The sequence below is a fragment of the Capricornis sumatraensis genome, chromosome 2 (assembly GCF_032405125.1).
Source record: "Capricornis sumatraensis isolate serow.1 chromosome 2, serow.2, whole genome shotgun sequence".
Classification (NCBI taxonomy): domain Eukaryota; kingdom Metazoa; phylum Chordata; class Mammalia; order Artiodactyla; family Bovidae; genus Capricornis; species Capricornis sumatraensis.
This window is the reverse complement of record NC_091070.1, coordinates 181038546-181058086: the sequence shown is the minus strand read 5'-3', so window position 1 is coordinate 181058086 and position 19541 is coordinate 181038546. Positions and strand designations below refer to the sequence as shown.

Sequence of the window (19541 nt, the reverse complement as noted above, 5' to 3'; positions counted from 1 at the left end):
ACAAAAACAAAGGCTGCAAGTTACACCCTCAGGCTGGCAGGAAACCCTATCTGATCAACAAGCACCCAAGTCCTTCCTCTTTCACCAAGTTCAATGACACTGCCTTGCTAGGAGACCAAAAAGCGATTCAAACATCAAGCACCCAGGCCCCTTTCTGTGTTGGTATTGCTTCCTCTGCCCACCACGAACGTAAAGACTCACAGACACACTCCATTAAAACACAGACTAGAGAGCTCTTCAAGAAAATCAGAGATACCAAAGGAACATTTCATGCAAAGATGAGCACCATAAAGGACAGAAATGGTATGGAATAAGCAGACGCAGAAGATATTAAGAAGAGGTGGCAAGAAGACACAGAAGAACTATACAAAAAAGATCTTCATGACCCAGATAACCAAGACAAAAACCACATGATCATCTTAATAGATGCAGAAAAAGCATTTGATAAAATTCAACATCCATTCAAAACGGACAGAGAGGGAACATATCTCAGTAAAGCATGGAAACAACCTAAACGTCCACTGACAGATGAATGGATAAAGAAGATGTGCAATACAGAGAAACATTTATAAATACACACACACATACAATGTATGTCTGATACACACATACACACTGGAACATTATTCAGTCATAAAAAGTACGAAATAACACCATTTGCAGCAACATGGATGGACCTAGAGATTATCAGACCAAGTGAAGTAAGTCAGACAGAGAAGAAAAAAACCATATGATCACTTACATATGGAACGAACTTATTCCTAAAACAGAAACAGACTCACAAACACAGAAAACAAACTTATCGTTACCAAAAATGAAATGGAGTGCACGTCAGGATACATCAGGAATTTGAAATTAGCAGATACAAACTGCTATATATAAAAATAGGTAAACAAAGTCCTACTGAATACCACATGGCACTATATTAAGCATCTTGTACTAAACTATAATGGAAAAGAATCTGAAAAAAATATACAGATATGTGAATCACTTTGCCGTACATCAGAAATATAACATTGTAATTCAATTTCAAAAAAAGAGCAAGGGGATATATGTATATGTATGACTGGTCCATTTTGCAATGCAGAAGCTAATACAGCATTGTAAAGCAAATTTACAACAAAAATTAATAATAAAAGTGGCCGAGTTCCTCGCCTCTTCTATCCATTTCACTCCGTGATCCACCCATGACTCCTCACTGCCTGCACAATAAAGTCCCAGGTCCACGGCGTGGCAAACAAAGCCTCCGATGACCCTGAGTCTGCACTAGTCGCCTCCTCCTTCCTTCTTTCTAAGTGCACTGAACACATTTAGTTCAGTTCAGTTCAGTTGCTCATTTGAGTCTGACTCTTTGCAACCCCACGAACCACAGCACACCAAGCCTCCCTGTCCATCACCAACTCCCGAAGCCTACCCAAACTGGTGTCCGTTGAGTCGGTGATGCCATCCAACCATCTCATCCTCTGTCGTCCCCTTCTCCTCCTGCCCTCAATCCCTCCCAGCATCAAGGCCTTTTCAAATGAGTCAACTCTTCGCATCAGGTGGCCAAATTATTGGAGTTTCAGCTTCAACATTAGTTCTTCCAATGAACACCCAGGACTGATCTTTAGGATGGACTGGCTGGATCTCCTTGCAGTCCAAGGGACTCTCAAGAGTCTTCTCCAACACCACAGTTCAAAAGCATCAATTTTTTGGTGCTCAGCTTTCTTATAGTCCAACTCTCACATCCATACATGACCACAGGAAAAACTATAGCCTTGACTAGACGGACCTTTGCTGACAAAGTAATGTCTCTGCTTTTGAATATGCTATCTAGGTTGGTCATAACTTTCCTTCCAAGGAGTAAGCATCTTTTAATTTCATGGCTGCAGTCACCATCTGGAGTAATTCTGGAGCCCCCAAAATAAAGTCAACCACTGCTTCCCCATCTATTTGCCATGAAGTGATGGGACCAGATGCCATGATCCTAGTTTTCTGAATGTTGAGCTTTAAGCCAACTTTTTCACTCTCCTCTTTCACTTTCATCAAGAGGCTCTTTAGTTCTTCTTCACTTTCTGCCTTAAGGATGTGTCATCTGCATATCTGAGGTTATTGATATTTCTCCCAGCAATCTTGATTCCAGTTTGTGCTTCTTCTAGCCTTGCGTTTCTCATGATGTACTCTGCATAGAAGTTAAATAAGCAGGGTGACAATATACAGCCTTGACGTACTCCTTTTCTTATTTGGAACCAGTCTGTTTTTCCATGTCCAGTTCTAAGTGTTGCTTCCTGACCTGCATACAGGTTTCTCAAGAGGCAGGTCAGGTGGTCTGGTATTCCCATCTCTTTCAGAATTTTCCAGTTTATTGTGATCCATACAGTCAAAGGTTTTGGCATAGTCAATAAAGCAGAAATAGATGTTTTTCTGGAACTCTCTTGCTTTTTCCATGATCCAGCAGATGTTGGCAATTTGATCTCTGGTTCCTCAACCTTTTCTAAATCCAGCTTGAATATCTGGAAGTTCATGGTTCATGTATTGCTGAAGCCTGGCTTGGAGAATTTTGAGCATTACTTTACTAGCACATGAAATGAGTACAATTGTGTGATAGTTTGAACGTTCTTTGGCATTGCCTTTCTTTGGGATTGGAATGAAAACTGACCTTTTCCAATCCTGTGGGCACTGAAAAAGTGGCCACTCCCAATTTGGAGTTTTCCAAATTTGCTGGCAAACTGAGTGCAGCACTTTCACAGCATCCTCTTTTAGGATTTGAAATAGCTCACCTGGGATTCTATCACCTCCACTAGCTTTGTTCGTAGTGATGCTTTCTAAGGCCCACTTGACTTCACATTCCAGGATGTCTGGCTCTAGGTGAGTGATCACACCATCGTGATGAACTGGGTCGTGAAGATCTTTTTTGTACAGTTCATCTGTGTATTCTTGCCACCTCTTAATATCTTCTGCTTCTGTTAGGTCCATACCATTTCTGTCCTTTATTGAGCCCATCTTTGCATGAAATGTTCCCTTGGTATCTCTAATTTTCTTGAACAGATCTCTAGTCTTTCCCATTCTATTGTTTTCCTCTATTTCTTTCAACTGATCACTGAGAAAGGCTTTCTTATCTCTCCTTGCTATTCTCTGGAACTCTGAATTCAAATGGGTATATCTTTCCTTTTCTCGTTTGCTTTTTGCTTCTCTTCTTTTCACAGCTATTTGTAAGTCCTCCTCAGACAGCCATTTTGCTTTTTTGCATTTCTTTTTCTTTGAGATGGTCTTGATCCCTGTCTCCTGTACAATGTCACGAACACATTAGCCCTCTACTGCTTTTCTGAAGTGTCTACATCTGCTTTCTGCTTTGCCCTGCACATGTATGCTGGGAATTCCTTTAGCTAACCAGCAACACTGTTCACTATCCAACACTTGGCTCAAGATCCACCTCCTCTGTGTAGCCATCCACACCATGTGACTCAGGGATATTGATGGTCCTCTCCTCTGAAACCCAAGGGCCTAATATGCGTGTGTGTATTACGCTGATGATCATATGCTACAGCGGCCTCATTTACCTGTAACATTTGTTTGTATTACACTGGAGTCCCTTGGGGCACAGGGATTGAGTTGTGTGCATTTCTCTGTGCCTCTAACATAATCCTTGGCCCACAGAAGATGTGCCAGGACAGTTTCTCAGACTGACAGATAAACCACTGACAGGGGAACTCTCAGGACATTTTATTGAAAGGAAGAAAAAAAATTCTTGCTTACTAATCCTAAACATGCCTCTTTCTGCAGCTTAACTGAGACACTGAGAAAAGGTGTATGTCTTTTCTACAGAAAATGCTGACACCCGAGGAATAGGATCTGAACCAGGGACAGACGTGCAACAAAACTCAATGAAAAACACCTAGAAGTGGCAGAAGGACCATTTTCTTCAAAGCGCCCAGCACCTTTCGGTTGGCCTAGGTCTCGGAGCATGGCGAGGGGATGCAGCCTGCCTCTGGCTCGGAGAGACTGACCTCGGGGCTTGGGCTGGCAGCAGCGCTTCAGCACAAAGCTGATGTTGTCCGTGCGCAGGATCTGCTTCTTTAGGTGGCTCATGAGGTCCCCAAGGCTTGGGAAGCTGCGGTCCGAGCCATGCAGGCTGTAGCGGCCCTTCTGCACCTCGATCTGAAAGTTCTTGAACTGTTTCTGGATACCCAGCACCTGCCATTTAGGAAAATGATCAGAAAGAATTTGTTTTAAAAGGGGTCAGGCAAACCTCTCCTGGGTATGTATGATGTTAACAATAGGAGAAGCCAGGTGGAGGGCAAACAGAAGCTCCATATTATCTCCATAACATTTCTGTAAATCTATTTATTTAGAAATGAAAAGCTTATTATATATAAATGAAATAACATCTAATAAAGGTAAATATTATCTAATAATATATAATATTATCTAATAATAATAATATTAGAAATATCAAAAATAATATCTAATAAGGGAGATCCAGGAGAAGGTGCTGACAAATGGGAGTTACTAATAACACCAGGGAAACAGTCTCACACAGCAGTGACTTCCACAAGAGCATCACTTCATTTTGGCACTCAGAATGAACTCCGTGAAAACATCGACCTCAGCACTGTGGCTATGGTTATGAGGCAAGGTGCATGTGAAAAAGCAAGCACTTTATAGGGGCTTTCTTGGTGGCTCAGAGGTGAAGAATCCACCTGCAATGCGGGAGACCTGGGTTGGGAAGATCCTCTGGAGGAAGGCATGGCAATTGACTCAAGTATTCTTACCTGGAGAATCCCCATGACCAAGAGGAGCATGGCTGGCTACAGTCTATGGGATCACAAAGAGTCCGACACGACTAAGCATAGCACAGCAAGCACTTCAAAGAGGTTGGCAAATATTATTACATATGAAGTAAGTACTACAGCAAAATGTATCCAGGAACTCCCTCAAACTGAGCTCTTCTAAGAACCTGTGGGGACGTGGGAGATAGCTGTCTGGTCTCGTTTCCGGGTTGCATGGTGCCCCAGAGAGGAAGTACAGCAGAAGCTTTCCTTCATGAGAACTTTTGTACAAAGAACACCATTTTAGTGGTTTGAATGAGGGCCAGAAAGATCTGCTTATGGTGTAAACTAAGACAAGATATTTAACATCTTGATGCCTCAGTTTCTTCATCTGTACAATGGGGATAATGCAACTTATGGGAATAAACAGGTAAAGTGCTCAGCACAATGTCAGCTGAGCTGAAGCAAACAGTAGGAGTGACCGCATCTCTGATTCCTGTTTTCCTCAGGTAACCTGAGACCAGGTAGACCATGGGACTGAATCACTGACATTCTCGGTACAGCCCAGGTCAATTCCACCTCCAGGGCTTGAATGCAGAAGAAAGGAATCCTGCCAAGCAACAGGCCTGCCAGGTGCTGAGCCACTGCACCTGTATCAGCCCCAAGGCCACGGTGTCCAGGAGCACCCCAGGCGAGCAGTGGCCCCTCGAGACTTCGTCCAGGAGTCTGGCAGCACTGGGTTCCTTCCACTACTTCCCCTTCCACTCCTGACTGAGTCCAGCCCCAGGGACTGTCCTTTCCTTTTCCTCCCATGCCCGAGGCCTGCAGTACACTCATACGCTGACTCTCACCTTGCCGGCCCCTCACCCATCTCAGTTCTCCCAGCTCATGGTAAACCCAGTCAACACTAGTGTATTTATCTGGACTAATTCTATAAAACTCTCTCTTTTAAAGTAGTCCATTCCTTGTATTTTTTTAAAAATTACATGAATCACAAAGCACTGTGGTTTAGTGAGGCCAAGTCAGGAATTCGGCTTCTACCTGAGCCAAAATATTAGGATTTCTCTCACATCATTCCCAGCTTCCAACCACACCTGAGTCATTAACAGAAATCCTGTTAAAATGCAAGAGTGCAATTTGTCTGGTAAAATGCCTGCAACTATCATCTGGGGAAAACTGTTAGGTCAGGTTTCCAATAGGTCTTATTGGTACTGGTTTGTACCAGTGAATGCCACAGACAGACAGAGCTCGGGTCTGTGATGGAGCTGAGTATAAAATAAACCACTTTAAGCCCCCGGGTGTTTTGTGTGAGCTCGTTTTCTGGCCAGATTCCACCTTCCAGAGCACAGAGAACCCTGCCGCGGGTCCCCTGAAGGAAGAAACAAGGGGTCTTGAGGACCAAAGGGTCGGCTGCCTGCAAGTGGGCTCCGCCGGGAGCGCAGGCGGCCCGCGTCAGAACTGCGGGGACTCCTCAGGGGCCCAGGCCTCTCGACTCCCGCCCCTCACCTCAGACTTTTCAAAGCAGGTGACGGTCATGAGGATGTTGTCGAAGTCGGTGCAGCTCCACCGCAGCACGTACATCCCCTCCTCGCTCCCCTCCTGCCGCAGCTTATTGATGGCATACTCCGTGCTAGAAGGAGAGAGAGGCAGAGAGGGAGCTCACACCAAACAGAAGCATGCCAAGCCCCAGGGACGCCCACGCCCCTCAGCGGCCTCAAGCCTGCCGTCTCCTCATATCACCTGGCCTGGGTCCTAACGTCCTCTCCCATGTAAGACATGAGGCAGGCTGAGGTGCTGAGAAGCCTCAAAATAGACCAGGTCTCCAAGGTCGAGAAGGGGGCTCAGCCCACTGCACCAGGCCCTGAGCCCACCCATCCCTGACTTCCCCACACACACCGTCTCCACTCCAGCCAGAAGAGCTCCCCCAAGGCTGGGACGTGGAGCTGCCTCGATGCTGTGGTAGAGCTCCCTCCACCACCATCCCAGGCTGCACAACTGGAACATGAGCCTCAGGATAGCAGGAATTTGGGGCTGTTCTGTTCATTGCTGTATCCACAATGACCAGAGCATGCCTGGCTCACAGCAGCTTATCATATCACTTATCAATAGATAAGTGAATAACTGAGAAATAAACACTGAATAAAGGAATCAACGAGAACTGAAAAGCTGTGAGTAGAAAACATGCCTGTCCGACACTCCTGTGTCCCCAGGACGGAAGAGTCTCGCACACAGGAGGCAGTGAACAAACAGCTGCTAAATAAATCCACATGTGAGGTTACTACATCCAGTGAGCTCTGCTCACTGAGGGCCGATAAGGGGGCTGTGTGGTCAACATGTGTTAGAAAGGCACCAAGGGCTCCAGTCACTGGGTGATAAGCACAGGCAGACAGAATCAAAGTACATAAACTGAACGTGGCAGGAGGCAATAAACGCCACTGGAAACAAATAAAGCAGAGTGAAGGAGCCAGGGAGCATGGGGTACAGAGGGGGAAGGGGGTCATTACTTTACATAAGGTGGCCAGGGAAGACTTCACCAATAAGGTGACATGTGAGTGACCCTGAAGGAAGTGGTGGCTGTCTGGACTCGGGAGGGAAGGCTTTCCAGTCTAAGGGGAGAAGCAGGTGCCACAGCTCTGACACTTAACTATAGCTGGGATATCTGAGGGGCCATGCTTTATCATAAAGCTCAGCCCTTGCTCTGCAATTCTGTGTGTGTGTGTGAGCCTCTCCACGCCGGGACCACACCACTGACAAACTTTCAGTCCACAAGGCACCCGGGATCAGGAAGAAGGTGGGGACCACTTCATGCAAAAGGTGGCTGAAGAGGTGCTTCCGCAAGATACACTGTGGTCTGGAAGAGACTCAGAGGAAACCCAGCAGCTGTGTTCCTTTGCCCGAAGGACGGTCACGGATAAGAGGAAGTTGAATTCCTATCGCTCAAAATGGCAGAACTCAGATGAGTAGACAGAACTTACAGGGAGGCAGACTTCAACTCCCTATCAGAAAGGTGAGCAAGTCTGCAGAGCTCCAAGCTTCTCGCTGCCTTGTGAAGTACTAGGGATGCCATCACCACAGGTGTCTGAGATGCAGGTGGGATGAGATACCCAGCAAAGGCCCCTTCCAGCACTAAGGCTTGGTCACCCTCACTGTGCATCTGACACCGGAGGACAAGCCCACTCAGGATTCTGTTTCTCACTACACCATCTGCTGTTGAGATCTGTGTGCTATCTTTCTCGAATCACCCAGAGCGTTTGGCACAGCAAGGAGTTAGGATGTGTAGGGACCCCGGTGGATCCCGGGATGTAGTGCTTCTGGGTCAGCTATGGAGAGGTGAGGAGTTCAACTGTGAGGACACCCACATAAGGGAGAAGAGGTGACGGGAAGGCCTGGCCAGGACGGCAGGGACAGTCAAGGGCACCAAAGAAGTGCTCAGCCTAATGCTCGATGACACTCATGCCTGAGAAGGCCACACTCCCTCCCATCTCTTTGCTCTTTTCACACCAAAGATGACTGGAAAAGTTATCGAACCAACCAGATTGGACCATGACAGCCATTCTGTATGTTGTGGACGATCAACGGGGGAGCCACGTCGGTGCAGAGGTAGTGATGGGCATCTGCCGTGAGCCGGAAGTAGCCGTCCACCAGGGACACGAAGGACAAGGCCTCCTCGTGGGAAGAGAGCTTCAGTTCCTGCAAGAGAGCAGAAATGCCCATGGTTACATCACACGCCTGCCATCTCAAGCAGCAGCTGACTCTCTGAGCAGGTACACAGTGAGAAGATATTCATGCTCAACACAATGGAAGATGCATGACCCCACAGGAAGCTCCTTCTGTTGACAGTAACTGCACCCTTGCATTTATAAACGATTCTGACTGTTCACCACACTCTTTTATCTATTACCTCAAACCTTTTTCGCATGAGGAACAGTGTATGTTGGCGGAGCAGCTGTGTGGGAGACATGAGACCATGGAGAAGCTGCCCCTGGGACCAGATGGAAGAGGAAGGCTGATTCAAGGCGGCAACAACATTAAAGAGTGGAGGCAGGAAGAGCAGAGAGTGTGCAGGTGGTACCCTGGTCCTGGCACTACACATTATTCCTGCTTACAGGAAAAGAAAGAGGCACAGGTGCTTCATCCCATCCAGAGCTGGCTCAGAAGGTGAAACTCTGGATCTTAATTCAGGAATGGTCCCAGACACAATGATGAGGTTGTGAGATTAAATCCAGGGAACTCTGAGGGTCTGGAGGAGGCGCAGCATTACTCACAGCGGGAAAGGCAAAGGCAAAAGAGAAGAGGAGGAGGGAGGGAGTTTTCATGGAAGGAAGAAAAATGCTCCGAGGTAAAGACAGGTGAGGTTTTTGTCTTAATCATATAACCCCATTTATTTGAGTGGAACTGTGGGGTCAACCAGGAACATCTGATGAAGGTATGTAAAGCCATGATTTAGAGCTTTGGCTCACAAAAATACTAACATTAACACACACTGGAGCCTTAAGAGAAGGGCAAAATGACACTGGAGTATAACACTCTTTCCATAACAATGGAGAAAGAAAAGGCTGGTGGCAGAGAAAAGCAGAGACAAGACCAATGAAGGGGTGGGGGGAGAGGGATATAAGCAACCAGCAGAATGGAGGTAAATGGCTTACAATGAGAATTAGCTAGGATGCCAAAGGAAAGGTGTTATGGTGTTGTGAGCCAAGGAGGCCAAGAGAGGGCAGGACTACTATCGGGACGGTGATCCAGGAAGGAGGTTCTGTGCTAAGTGTGCTTCCTTTCAGGTGTGACCCAGCATCTCCCTGCAGAGCCCCAAAGAGCAAAGGCAAGGCAGTCTGGCTTGGGTAGCCCTTCACCCCATTATATACAAATGAAACCATGTAAGTTTTCTGAAAGCAGAAGTCTGAATAGAAAGGGGAGATGTCAAGAAGATGCAGACAGAAGAGATAAATCAAGGTATGCCCTGATAACATGATCGCATCATGCTTTCCTGAAAGCGGCAACCAAAATACAGCTTGGAAATCCCACGGCTGGGAAGGGAAGGGGGACGAGATAAATGGGAAAGAGCACTACACAGGGTCAACCCACCAGCTTCAGGAGCCAGTTTATCTGGGTTCAAATCTCAGTGAAGTGAAGTCAAGTCAAGTCGCTCAGTCGTGTCCGACTCTTTGCGACCCCATGGACTGTAGCCTACCAGGCTCCTCTGTCCATGGGATTTTCCAGGCAATAGTACTGGAGTGGATTGCCATTTCCTTTTCCAGGGGATCTTCCCGACCCAGGGATCGAACCCAGGTCTCAGTGTCTCTATGTATATTTAACCATATGTAATTATCATTTTTTGTCAAAAATTACCAAATATTGGCAATTTCAAATGATTTAATGTCACAGTTGTATGACTTTGGCTGAGTTATTTAGCTTTTTTGTGCCTCAGATTCCTCCTTCGTAAAATGGGAATAATGAAATACCCACCTCATACAGTCAATAAGAAAATGAAAAGAGTGGGTATTTGCAAAACCTTTACAACAGGAAGTACCTGGTGCATAGCAGGCCTCGTATTTGTAAAAGAAAAAGTAACAAGGAGTATGGGTTTTTTCTCGCCTCCCCCAGCCCCACAAGCACTGTAGCTTGGCACAAAGCCACCAGCCCAGGTGGCCAGGGTGAGCCCTGGCCTAGATGACAGGTGCACCATCTGGGTGCTGCCCTTGACTCTGTCAGCTAGGACAGGACAGGGAAGGCTCTCAAAGCCTGCATCCACTGGCCGCTGTTCCTTCTTCTCAGCCATGTCTCCAGGGTTTGCCCATGTTGAACAGCCAGACCACAGATGTGCCAAGCTCTCCCTCACTACAGAGTCCCAGAGGGAGAGGACACCTTGGAACCCAAATCAGTACAGGCTGGAGCTAACCCTGTGCAAGTTTCTACAGCTCTCCTGAAGTCTCAGATTCCCCACTGGAAGTGGAGCCAAAATCCTGACAATATGATTTTACATCTATAACATGCTGAATGCTGCTGATGCTACTGCTAAGTCACTTCAGTCATGTCTGACTCTCTGTGACCCTATGGACAGCAGCCCACTAGGCCCCTCTGTCCTCAGGATTCTCCAGGCAATAATACTGGAGTGGGTTGCCATTTCCTTCTCCAAATATGCTGAATAAATAGCATTTATTTCTGTTTTCTCCCTCTTGCCATTTTCCATGTCTCCACTAACATCTATCTGGGCTCTTCTATGTCTTCCATCACATTTTTATTACAGTTTTCTTAGGCAATCAATGTATATTTATTTTTAAAAAGGGAGGATAGGGAGAATTAAAAGTTAAAATCACTCATACCATCATAAACAAATAGTTGTTAATATTTGATTATTTTCCTAAGAGCATGTGCATGCTTTAAACTTTTTAAAACATAATCGGTTCCATTAAGTTTCATATTCTGTTGCTTTCCATTTATGTGGCATTCTTCCAGATTTTTAAAAATTCAGCAATTTGTTTACATAATATTCTACTTCTCAGATGAGTTGTATTTTATTTCCTCGTTTTCCTATAATCATATCCAGGTTAGTTTCAGCATTTTTGACACTGTAAATACTGCTGGGATAAACATTCTCATTCATCGACCACTGCCTGCATCTCAGTTTCTAAAAGACAGATCCTCATTTCCTGAATGGAGGAATATGTAGATGTTTTCAAGCCTTTTAATACATGTTATCTTGGACAGTGAGGAGATCAAACTAGTCAATGCTAAAGGAAATCAACCCTGAATATTCACTGGAAGAACTGAGGCTGAAGCTCCAATACTTTGGCCACCTGATGAGAAGAGCTGACTCACTGGAAAAGACTCTGATGCTGGGAAAAGACTGAGGGCAGGAGGAGAAGGTTGATGAGATGGTTGGATGGCATCGACTCAATGGACATGAGTCTGAGCAAACCCTGGGAGATAGTGAACAACAGAGAAGCATGATGTGCTGCAGTCCACGGGGCTGCGAAGAGCTGGAGGTGACTAAGCGACTAAACAGTAACAAATCAAACTCCTTACCAAAAGGTATACCCAAAAGACTAATTACTCTAGATATAAAAGGATGGCCACTTATCCTAAACTGCATCACCAGATTCTTTCCCAGCACTGAGTGTTAGGATTTTGACCCAGGAAAATTTGCCAATTTTAGGCATAACATGGTACTTCCCTAGGTGACTACCTCCACTGCACGGAGCACTGTGTCTCCCCATCCTGTCCTTTCCACGAGCAGTCGGCCGTGACTTCCCTGACACAAACATGTTTGTTTTGGCTGGGCTCCCACTTCCCCTGCCAAACTGGCCTGCCTGTCTAGATCATGTCCTCAAGTGATACCAGAAAAGAGGAAGTGAAGTTGAATACTCCTTCCTCTGTTCGAGAGTCACTTGGGTGTGCCTGACACCATGACGAGGACTGTCACTGTGGCCACAGCCACCGGCCCAACAGTCTGCTCAAGTGCAAAGCGGGGCTTCCCACCGACCTCATCCCAGGTGACCCACCCAACTCAGCAGAGGGGCCGTGCAGGAGCCCTTGGGAGAAAATGCTAACCCTCACTCACCAAATTTTTTTTCAAATCCACTAATTTTTGTGAACTGAATATTGATGCTGAAATATCTTTGAGAGATAACAAATTCTGTTTTCATTTGAAGAACAAAAAAGGCACTAGAATGTACCCAGGTAACTTAAACACAGACACTGATAATGTCAATGTCAGCAACAGGGACTTTTTGGCTTAAATAAGATGATCACAAGATTTTCTCTCGGGGACAGGAACCTTGAAGAGCACGTGCTGCATAACTGTCCTCAGCAAAGTCCCCTCCCAGCACCAAACCCAGGCCGAATCACTTCTGGAGGAAACTTACCATTTTTTTGTTGTCCTGCTTATTAATGCTGACCACAGACTCCTTGATTACAATGTGAGTGATCTCAGGGAAGTAAGAAAAATTGTTCCACTCTTCTCGGATTTTGTTTTTTTCCTCATCCTTCTTGTGTTTATTTTCCAGTTTTTTCCGTTTCAGTTTGTTTTTTTCCTTTTCAACAGGAACAATCTGATAAAATGCATAAGCGACAGAGTGAAGCCAGCTTTCTCATTTTCTATTGGCATTTCTCATTTACTCCTGGCAAAACAACATAGGGCCTTGCAGCCAAGCAATAGAAAGCCAGAGTGCCTGGACTGATGGAGGAGCTGGGAGAGTCAGCACCCAGGGGCTTATTCAGGTCCCACCAAGGATTCTTAGGACCCTACCCCTGGAAAAGACCTTAAAGGACACACTGACTAAACTCTTTACATAATCTATAATGTACAAGCAAATTCAGGAGCGGAAATAACTGCCCACTAGGCGTACATCTACAATCAGGTCCCCCCAGGAGCATGGGCTTTCTCCTTTTAGAATCTACCACTGACTGTCTTGACTAGACAGCCATAATCAAGTTGGAATTTTCAAGGGCAGGTATGAATCCCATGCGTGGATAACTTGGGGAGTCATACGTGTCTGCACAAGCTTACATATTTTGTGTAGCAGAGTCTTGGAGACTAGAGATCTGGATAAGATCCTGACTCTGCCAGTTACGTTACTTAACTAGTTAGGTCATCTTTTTGAGCCTCCATTTACCCATCCATAAAACAGAGATCTTATGTCTTCACAGGCTTCTTAGAGCAGAAGGTAGGTTCTTAATAACACAGTACCCACACTACACAGAAAGCCCTTGGTAAGTGTTTGGCATTATTTTAGCATGAGAATAAAACAGGAGTAGAAAGTAAATTTCACCTTTATGTCAGTAGTAGTAGAAGAAGAAGTGAAGCCGCTCAGTCATGTCCGACTCTTTGCGACCCCATGGACTGTAGCCTGTAAGGCTCCTCTGTCCATGGAATTTTCCAGGCAAGAGTACTGGAGTGGGTTGCCATTTCCTTCTCCAGGGGATCTTTCCAACCCAGGGATCAAACCTGGGTCTCCCACATTGTAGGCAGACGCTTTACCATCTGAGCCACCAGGGAAGCCCAAATAATGATGATAGCAGCTATAATTATTTATTGAACATTTATTATACACCATTTATTATTATATAAGCTCTATGCTAAATGACAGTTTTCTCAACAACACTATGAGGTAGTACAGTAAGTGTTACCTTTTTATAGATGAATAATGCATATGTGGCTGATATATATGAAGTAACCCTCCCAAGGCCATGTAAATATAAACAGTGGAGCTAGGATGCGAACCAGGTCTATTTAGCTTTAAAACCCATGCTTTTAAACCAATCTGGTCTATTGCCTCATTCAATAAACACTTCAAAAAGAAGTGCCAGATTGCAAGAAAAATTACCCTGAAATAGGAGCCAATTACCTAAAATCAATTCTTGGCACAATCACTTATTAGTTAAAAGTTAGTTAGTTAGTTATGACCTTGGGCAAATTTCTGTACCTCTTTCTGCTCATCTATAAAGTAGGGAAAACAGTAGTATCGTTCATAGATTTAAGGAATAAATGAGTTAATCCATGTAAATTGCTTAGGAAAGTACTTGGTACATGGTAAACACTTGGTAAATGTCTGCTGTGTGAAGTGTGTGTGAAGTCGCTCAGTCGTGTCCGAGTCTTTGCGACCCCGTGGACTGTAGCCCACCAGGCTCCTCAATCCATGGGATTCTCCAAATGTCTGCTATTACTATATATTACTACATATTGTATATGCTACATTTCTCTATTTCCCTACAGAACTCAATAAATATTTATTTAGGTCTGCTGCTACATGGACACAATAAAAGGTGAATGATACACTGTCGCTAGCCCATGAAACAAACTCAGCCGACAGGGATGATGAACATGCACAGAGATAATACTAACAGAGTACAGACAGCATACCATGTGACACAGGATGCTCTAACCAGCCCCTATCGGCACTTACATGTGGTTTCTGTCTCCACTGGATTCCCAGGTTTCCAGTCACCATCACTTCATAGCAGAGAACATTTCCACTATCATTTGGATGGAACCAATTCATCTCATTTTCTGATGAAATCAGTAGCATGGAAGTCTCAAATATTTCAGCACCATAATGTTTTGTCAAAGTTTCCAAGGTAGCCAGGTATTTCACCTTCAGGTCGTGCGTGGACACGCTGCTGTCGCAAATGGTCTTGTTGTTAAACTCCTTTAGGAAATCCTTGAAGACATTATTTATCCGCATCCTGGTGAGAAGGTTCCTCTGTCTGATGGACTTATTCAATGTTTCTGGAATATATCGCTTGTAGCTAAAAGAAAGTTTAAAAGAAAAAAATCTCTTTTTTATGTATAGGTTAGCAGAAGAGCTCGGAAACAAACGTAAGCCTGTAACCCTTCCTTCTCTCTGCTGCCAAATGAGAAAGGTTCTACTCCCAGAGGTCTTAAAGTAAAACTCAGGATGATAATCATAGGGAGATGTAGGTGAACAGGGACTGAAAGAAAAGAGACAAGTACCTGTTCCATAGATTTTACTGAAATGGAAATTCCTACAGGAATCATCAGATTTTCCGGGTCACAAAGGCAGGCAGCAAAATGGCAGCTTTCTGTTTTTGTTTGCTAATGTCACTGTCCCTTCCCACGTACACTGGTGTTCACGTGAACAAACTGTTGCTAAGGTTCAGCTAGAACCTCAGCAGTTAGAAAGTCACCTGGAAGGCGTCAAGCGTGACGACAGATGCTCCACACATTCTACCTGCACATCTGTTTGACAGTTTTTCTATAAAGATCACAGGCTGCCTTTATAAGAAATAGGAAACACACATAAAAGCTAATCAAATACAAAAGACCTAGTGTTTGCTGTGGGCAGATGTCCCAGATACATTAAATGGATCAACAGATAGAGTGAAAGATTAGGTAACCATCCAGGTGCTAATGAGAGAGTGTCTATGACTAAGAATCAAGCAAGTGGATGCACTGTGAGAACAAGACCCAGGTTTAAGAGGGGTATGAACATCCGAGAAAAAAGAGAGCAAGTCCGCTGGCAGTCAAACAAGTGGGGAGACTCAGCCTGAGAAAGCACTCAGCACAGGGGAATCCCTGCCGCACTGATAGTTTCACAACAGCGGAAAACTGTGGAGCTTGAAATTCGTCCCCAACAAATACTGTAACTTCTTTTTTAGATTAATGCAACAGAGGGGAAGGTCAGAGGAGAGCTATTTTTAACTTTAGCCTCATGCAAAAATAAAGAGGAGGTGCCCAGAGCAAAGGCCACAGAAACAGGAGAAAGCAGTGTAGCGTGTGTCTCACCAGTCCCTGCATTTCTGAGGAGCACCTCCTGATCTGCTCCAGACTCTGGTCAAGGGCAGGGAGATACGAGATGTAACCTTACGAGAAGGTGCATGCCACCTATCACAGATAACACAGCTAGAAATAATCCCCTCTTAAAATGACTGTCTTGGGACAAACACAATAGCGCATTGATTTAAAAATTATATTTCCAGACTTCCCTGGTGGTCCAATGGTTACAACTGTGTTTACATTGCAGAGAGCATCAGTTTGATCCCTGGCTGGGGAACTAAGATGTCCCCCATGATGGGTGGGTGGCCAAAAGAATAAAATAAAAATTATATTAGTATTTCATAGATAGGTGGAAGTTATACAGATTGAATATTCCTTCAGAAGGACCTGCTTGCAAATGATAATTTTAAGTAAATACAATTTTCTTAAGGTAACAGTTGATCGTGCTTCACATTGGAATTAACAGCTCTCCAGTGAACCAGTACAGGCTGGAAATGATAGCAGCTGCATTAGAGCTACATCAAAGATTTTAGGACAGATCCAGCACAAAAGGAAAAAGTGCAGGGACAGATGCCAATGCCCAGCATGGGCAGAGAGCAAGGGGACGGGCATGTGGGCCACTCATTTGACTGGTGACCCAGCCCAGAACTTTCACCCTAATACAAATTTCTGAGGTCGTCAGCCAACATTCAAATTCAGGACACAATTATAATTGTACTACCTTTTATCATAAATATTCTTAAAAAAAGTTGGGTTCTGCAGAAAGCAGCAGTCAGCCAACAACTGAGGTGTATGAGAATGTATAAAAATAACACCATCCCCACAATCAGTTTTTCAGCCAGCAGGAAGGTTTACCTGATGTCCTTGGGGAGTTCTGGCAATTGCACCTTCTTCATCATGGCATAGTGGGAGATGGCCAGCACGGCCATCCCCAGACACTCGTTCTCAATGTCATGCCCATCCTGCTCCGTCTTGGGGTCTCGAATGGGAGCCAGGCATTTGACCAAATCATACTGTCCCTTTGGAGCAAAGATGAGAAGAAATGAATCACCACTTAAGTTTTAAGCATCCACCCCCATTTCTGATCTTAGGAGGAAGGCTCCCCACACAGGGAAGTGCTACCCAAAATACAGTACAGCAATGAGACTAATGAGACTTAGAGTTTCCCTGGCACCTCTTTCTCAATAGTTGGGCACGAAAGGGCCTGGGAAATGTTCTCCCCAGGCTAATTCATTCCTTTAAAAGTCAATAAGCCCCTCCACAGGGCTTCCCACGGAAGTGATGGTAAAAAGCAGCATGTACTAGGCTTGGACTGCACCAGGGCATCGGAGGTGACAGCTGGCTGGGGTTTGATCATTTGCTAGCTCCACAATGAACTGAGCACCCACCTCCCTCCTGATGCAGATTGACAGAAAGGAGAAGGAATCCAGATTCTACACTGAGTTATGACCACACGTGAGTTTTTTCAACCTCTGCCGTTAAAGTTCCTAATAGTGAAACGTATCCTCAAAATACAACCCTTCACTCATGGAGGTATGCCACACATTCCAAGAGTCCATGAGGGCTTCAGAAAACAAAAATGAAAACTAAAAAGCAGTGGCCAATACCTACCTGTCTTGTACAGAGTAATGATGCCACCGTTGCTGCTCAGTCCCCTTTATTAAGCCCTGCCCTGAGTGCTAGGCACTGCGCGCGGTTCCTCGTTCACTATTTCATTTACTCTTTACAACAGCCCTATGAGTGGGATGCTAACATCACCAACTCTGCCTAACAGAGGAGGAATCTAAGGCACCCAAAGGGTAAATAACATCACTCACTCTGTTGGTAATTATTGACTAACAAGAACTAATTATGGGCCAGATATTATTCAAGGTGCTAGCAGCAGACCAAACCACATCCCTGATCTCATGGAGACTCCAGCAGAGAAAGAAGAACAAATGGAAATACATAACCTCAAGTAGTTACCAAAACCAAAGACAAGTATAACAGCCCTGTGGGTGCCAGGGACCTCCTGAGTGTGCGCATGTGGTGAGAGGTGGAGGGCAGTGGGTATCAGACCAGATGCGACTACAGGGCTGCAGCTCCGCACCACCGTCACACGCGGTCTCTGCTCACCGACTGCAAGCAGACCAAGCTCTCAGGAAGGGACTGTTAGCCTTTCTCCAGCTTGGAAAGAGGCAGACATGAAGTCTGGGGTGGTGGTCCTACATCAGGAAGACACTCGCTTTCCCTGAAGCAACTTTAATGGGTTTTAAATGAAGGGTTCTCACCACTGCCGCTCTCCTTTTTTCAAGGCAGGACTTCTGGTTTCTGTCAGCGAGAACAGGACACTGACCACTTTTATAAATTACTGAGGACCAACAACAATCATCTCTGCCAGCAGTGTATGTGAACGAGAACAAAATTCAAAACTGTTTTGTCTGGCTGTGATTTTCTGTAACCATCACTGTACAACTACCTCAAGTAATTCATTCCTGAAGCTCTGAAATGTCAGATTCTAATCTCATACTCACTCCTGAAGTATGGGGCACTCTTTCTTTACACTTTCTCTTCCAAAAAAGTAAAAGAATTAATCTCAGACACGAATATGTGTAAAACTGGGAGGCTGGATTCAAAAAGACCAATGTGAAAATGGCCAGTTCACTTTACTTTTTCCACACAGTGTCTGCCCAGGGCTGTGCTGTTTCACTTCTCTGCAGTCTCTGAGGCCACTCCTCAGATATGGTATGGAAAGTGCAATCAATAACTAAAGCTGTAGAGCAGATGATGACTGTGACACAAAACCCAAATGTGACAAACTATATCCTAAGGAAATAATACGGAGAACACATATTCAGAAATATGTTTGAGGCTGTTTTGTAACAGTGATAGTGTAACAGGGAAAAACAAAAAGAAAAAGATTTAGAACCAATGACTAGTTAAATGAAGGCTGGCTTTTCTTCTGGATTCCAGTATCATACTCAACTTCCTACCAGGAATCTCCACTTACATATCTCATAGGTATCTCTGAAAGAGAGCTCCTGGTTTCCATCCCCCCTTCTCCAATCTGCTGTGTCCACTCTTTCCTATGCAGGGAATCATTCCAATTTCTGTCAGACACTGCCCAAAACAGAAATCTCAAAATCATCTTCGATGCTTCCAATACCCTCAACCTTCCACATCCAACTTCACAGCAAATCATATCAAGTCTATCTCCAAAATTAATCACAGATCCGTCCATTTCCGTCCACCTCAACTGCCACAACGCTGATGCTACTTGGCACCCAAGGAGCGGGGAGGCCAGGGTGTGCATAAATATTTCACAGTGCCCAGTGCCTTACAGCAAAGAATTATCCAGCCCAAAGTGTCAGCAGTGCTGCTTTTGAAAAACTGCTCCTCTCCAAAGAAATGCTTTCCCTACCCCTCCCTGAGAAATGCAGACACTTTTTTATTCTTCAAGGTTCAGTACAAATGCCACCTCTTTGGAGAGACCTCTGATTATACTATTTAAATGAGCTCTCCCCATTTAAACCTCCCTCCCCATATTCCCTACAACAAAAGCTTTTTCGTTCATAGAACTT

The 19541-nt window shown here is 44.9% G+C and overlaps 1 protein-coding gene across 2 annotated transcripts in view; it reads right to left on the bottom strand.

Moving 5' to 3' along the window:
* Nucleotides 1–19541, bottom strand: part of JAK1 (Janus kinase 1) — a 245042-nt gene that overhangs the window by 19996 nt on the left and 205505 nt on the right. For both annotated transcript variants that reach the window (XM_068964049.1, XM_068964048.1), the window contains exons 6-11: nucleotides 16837–17000; nucleotides 14651–14993; nucleotides 12611–12796; nucleotides 8281–8438; nucleotides 6255–6378; nucleotides 3987–4173 (exon numbers count right to left, since the gene is read on the bottom strand). In XM_068964049.1, the coding sequence (XP_068820150.1) occupies nucleotides 3987–4173; nucleotides 6255–6378; nucleotides 8281–8438; nucleotides 12611–12796; nucleotides 14651–14993; nucleotides 16837–17000 (1162 nt within the window). The remainder of the gene's footprint in view (nucleotides 1–3986; nucleotides 4174–6254; nucleotides 6379–8280; nucleotides 8439–12610; nucleotides 12797–14650; nucleotides 14994–16836; nucleotides 17001–19541) is intronic.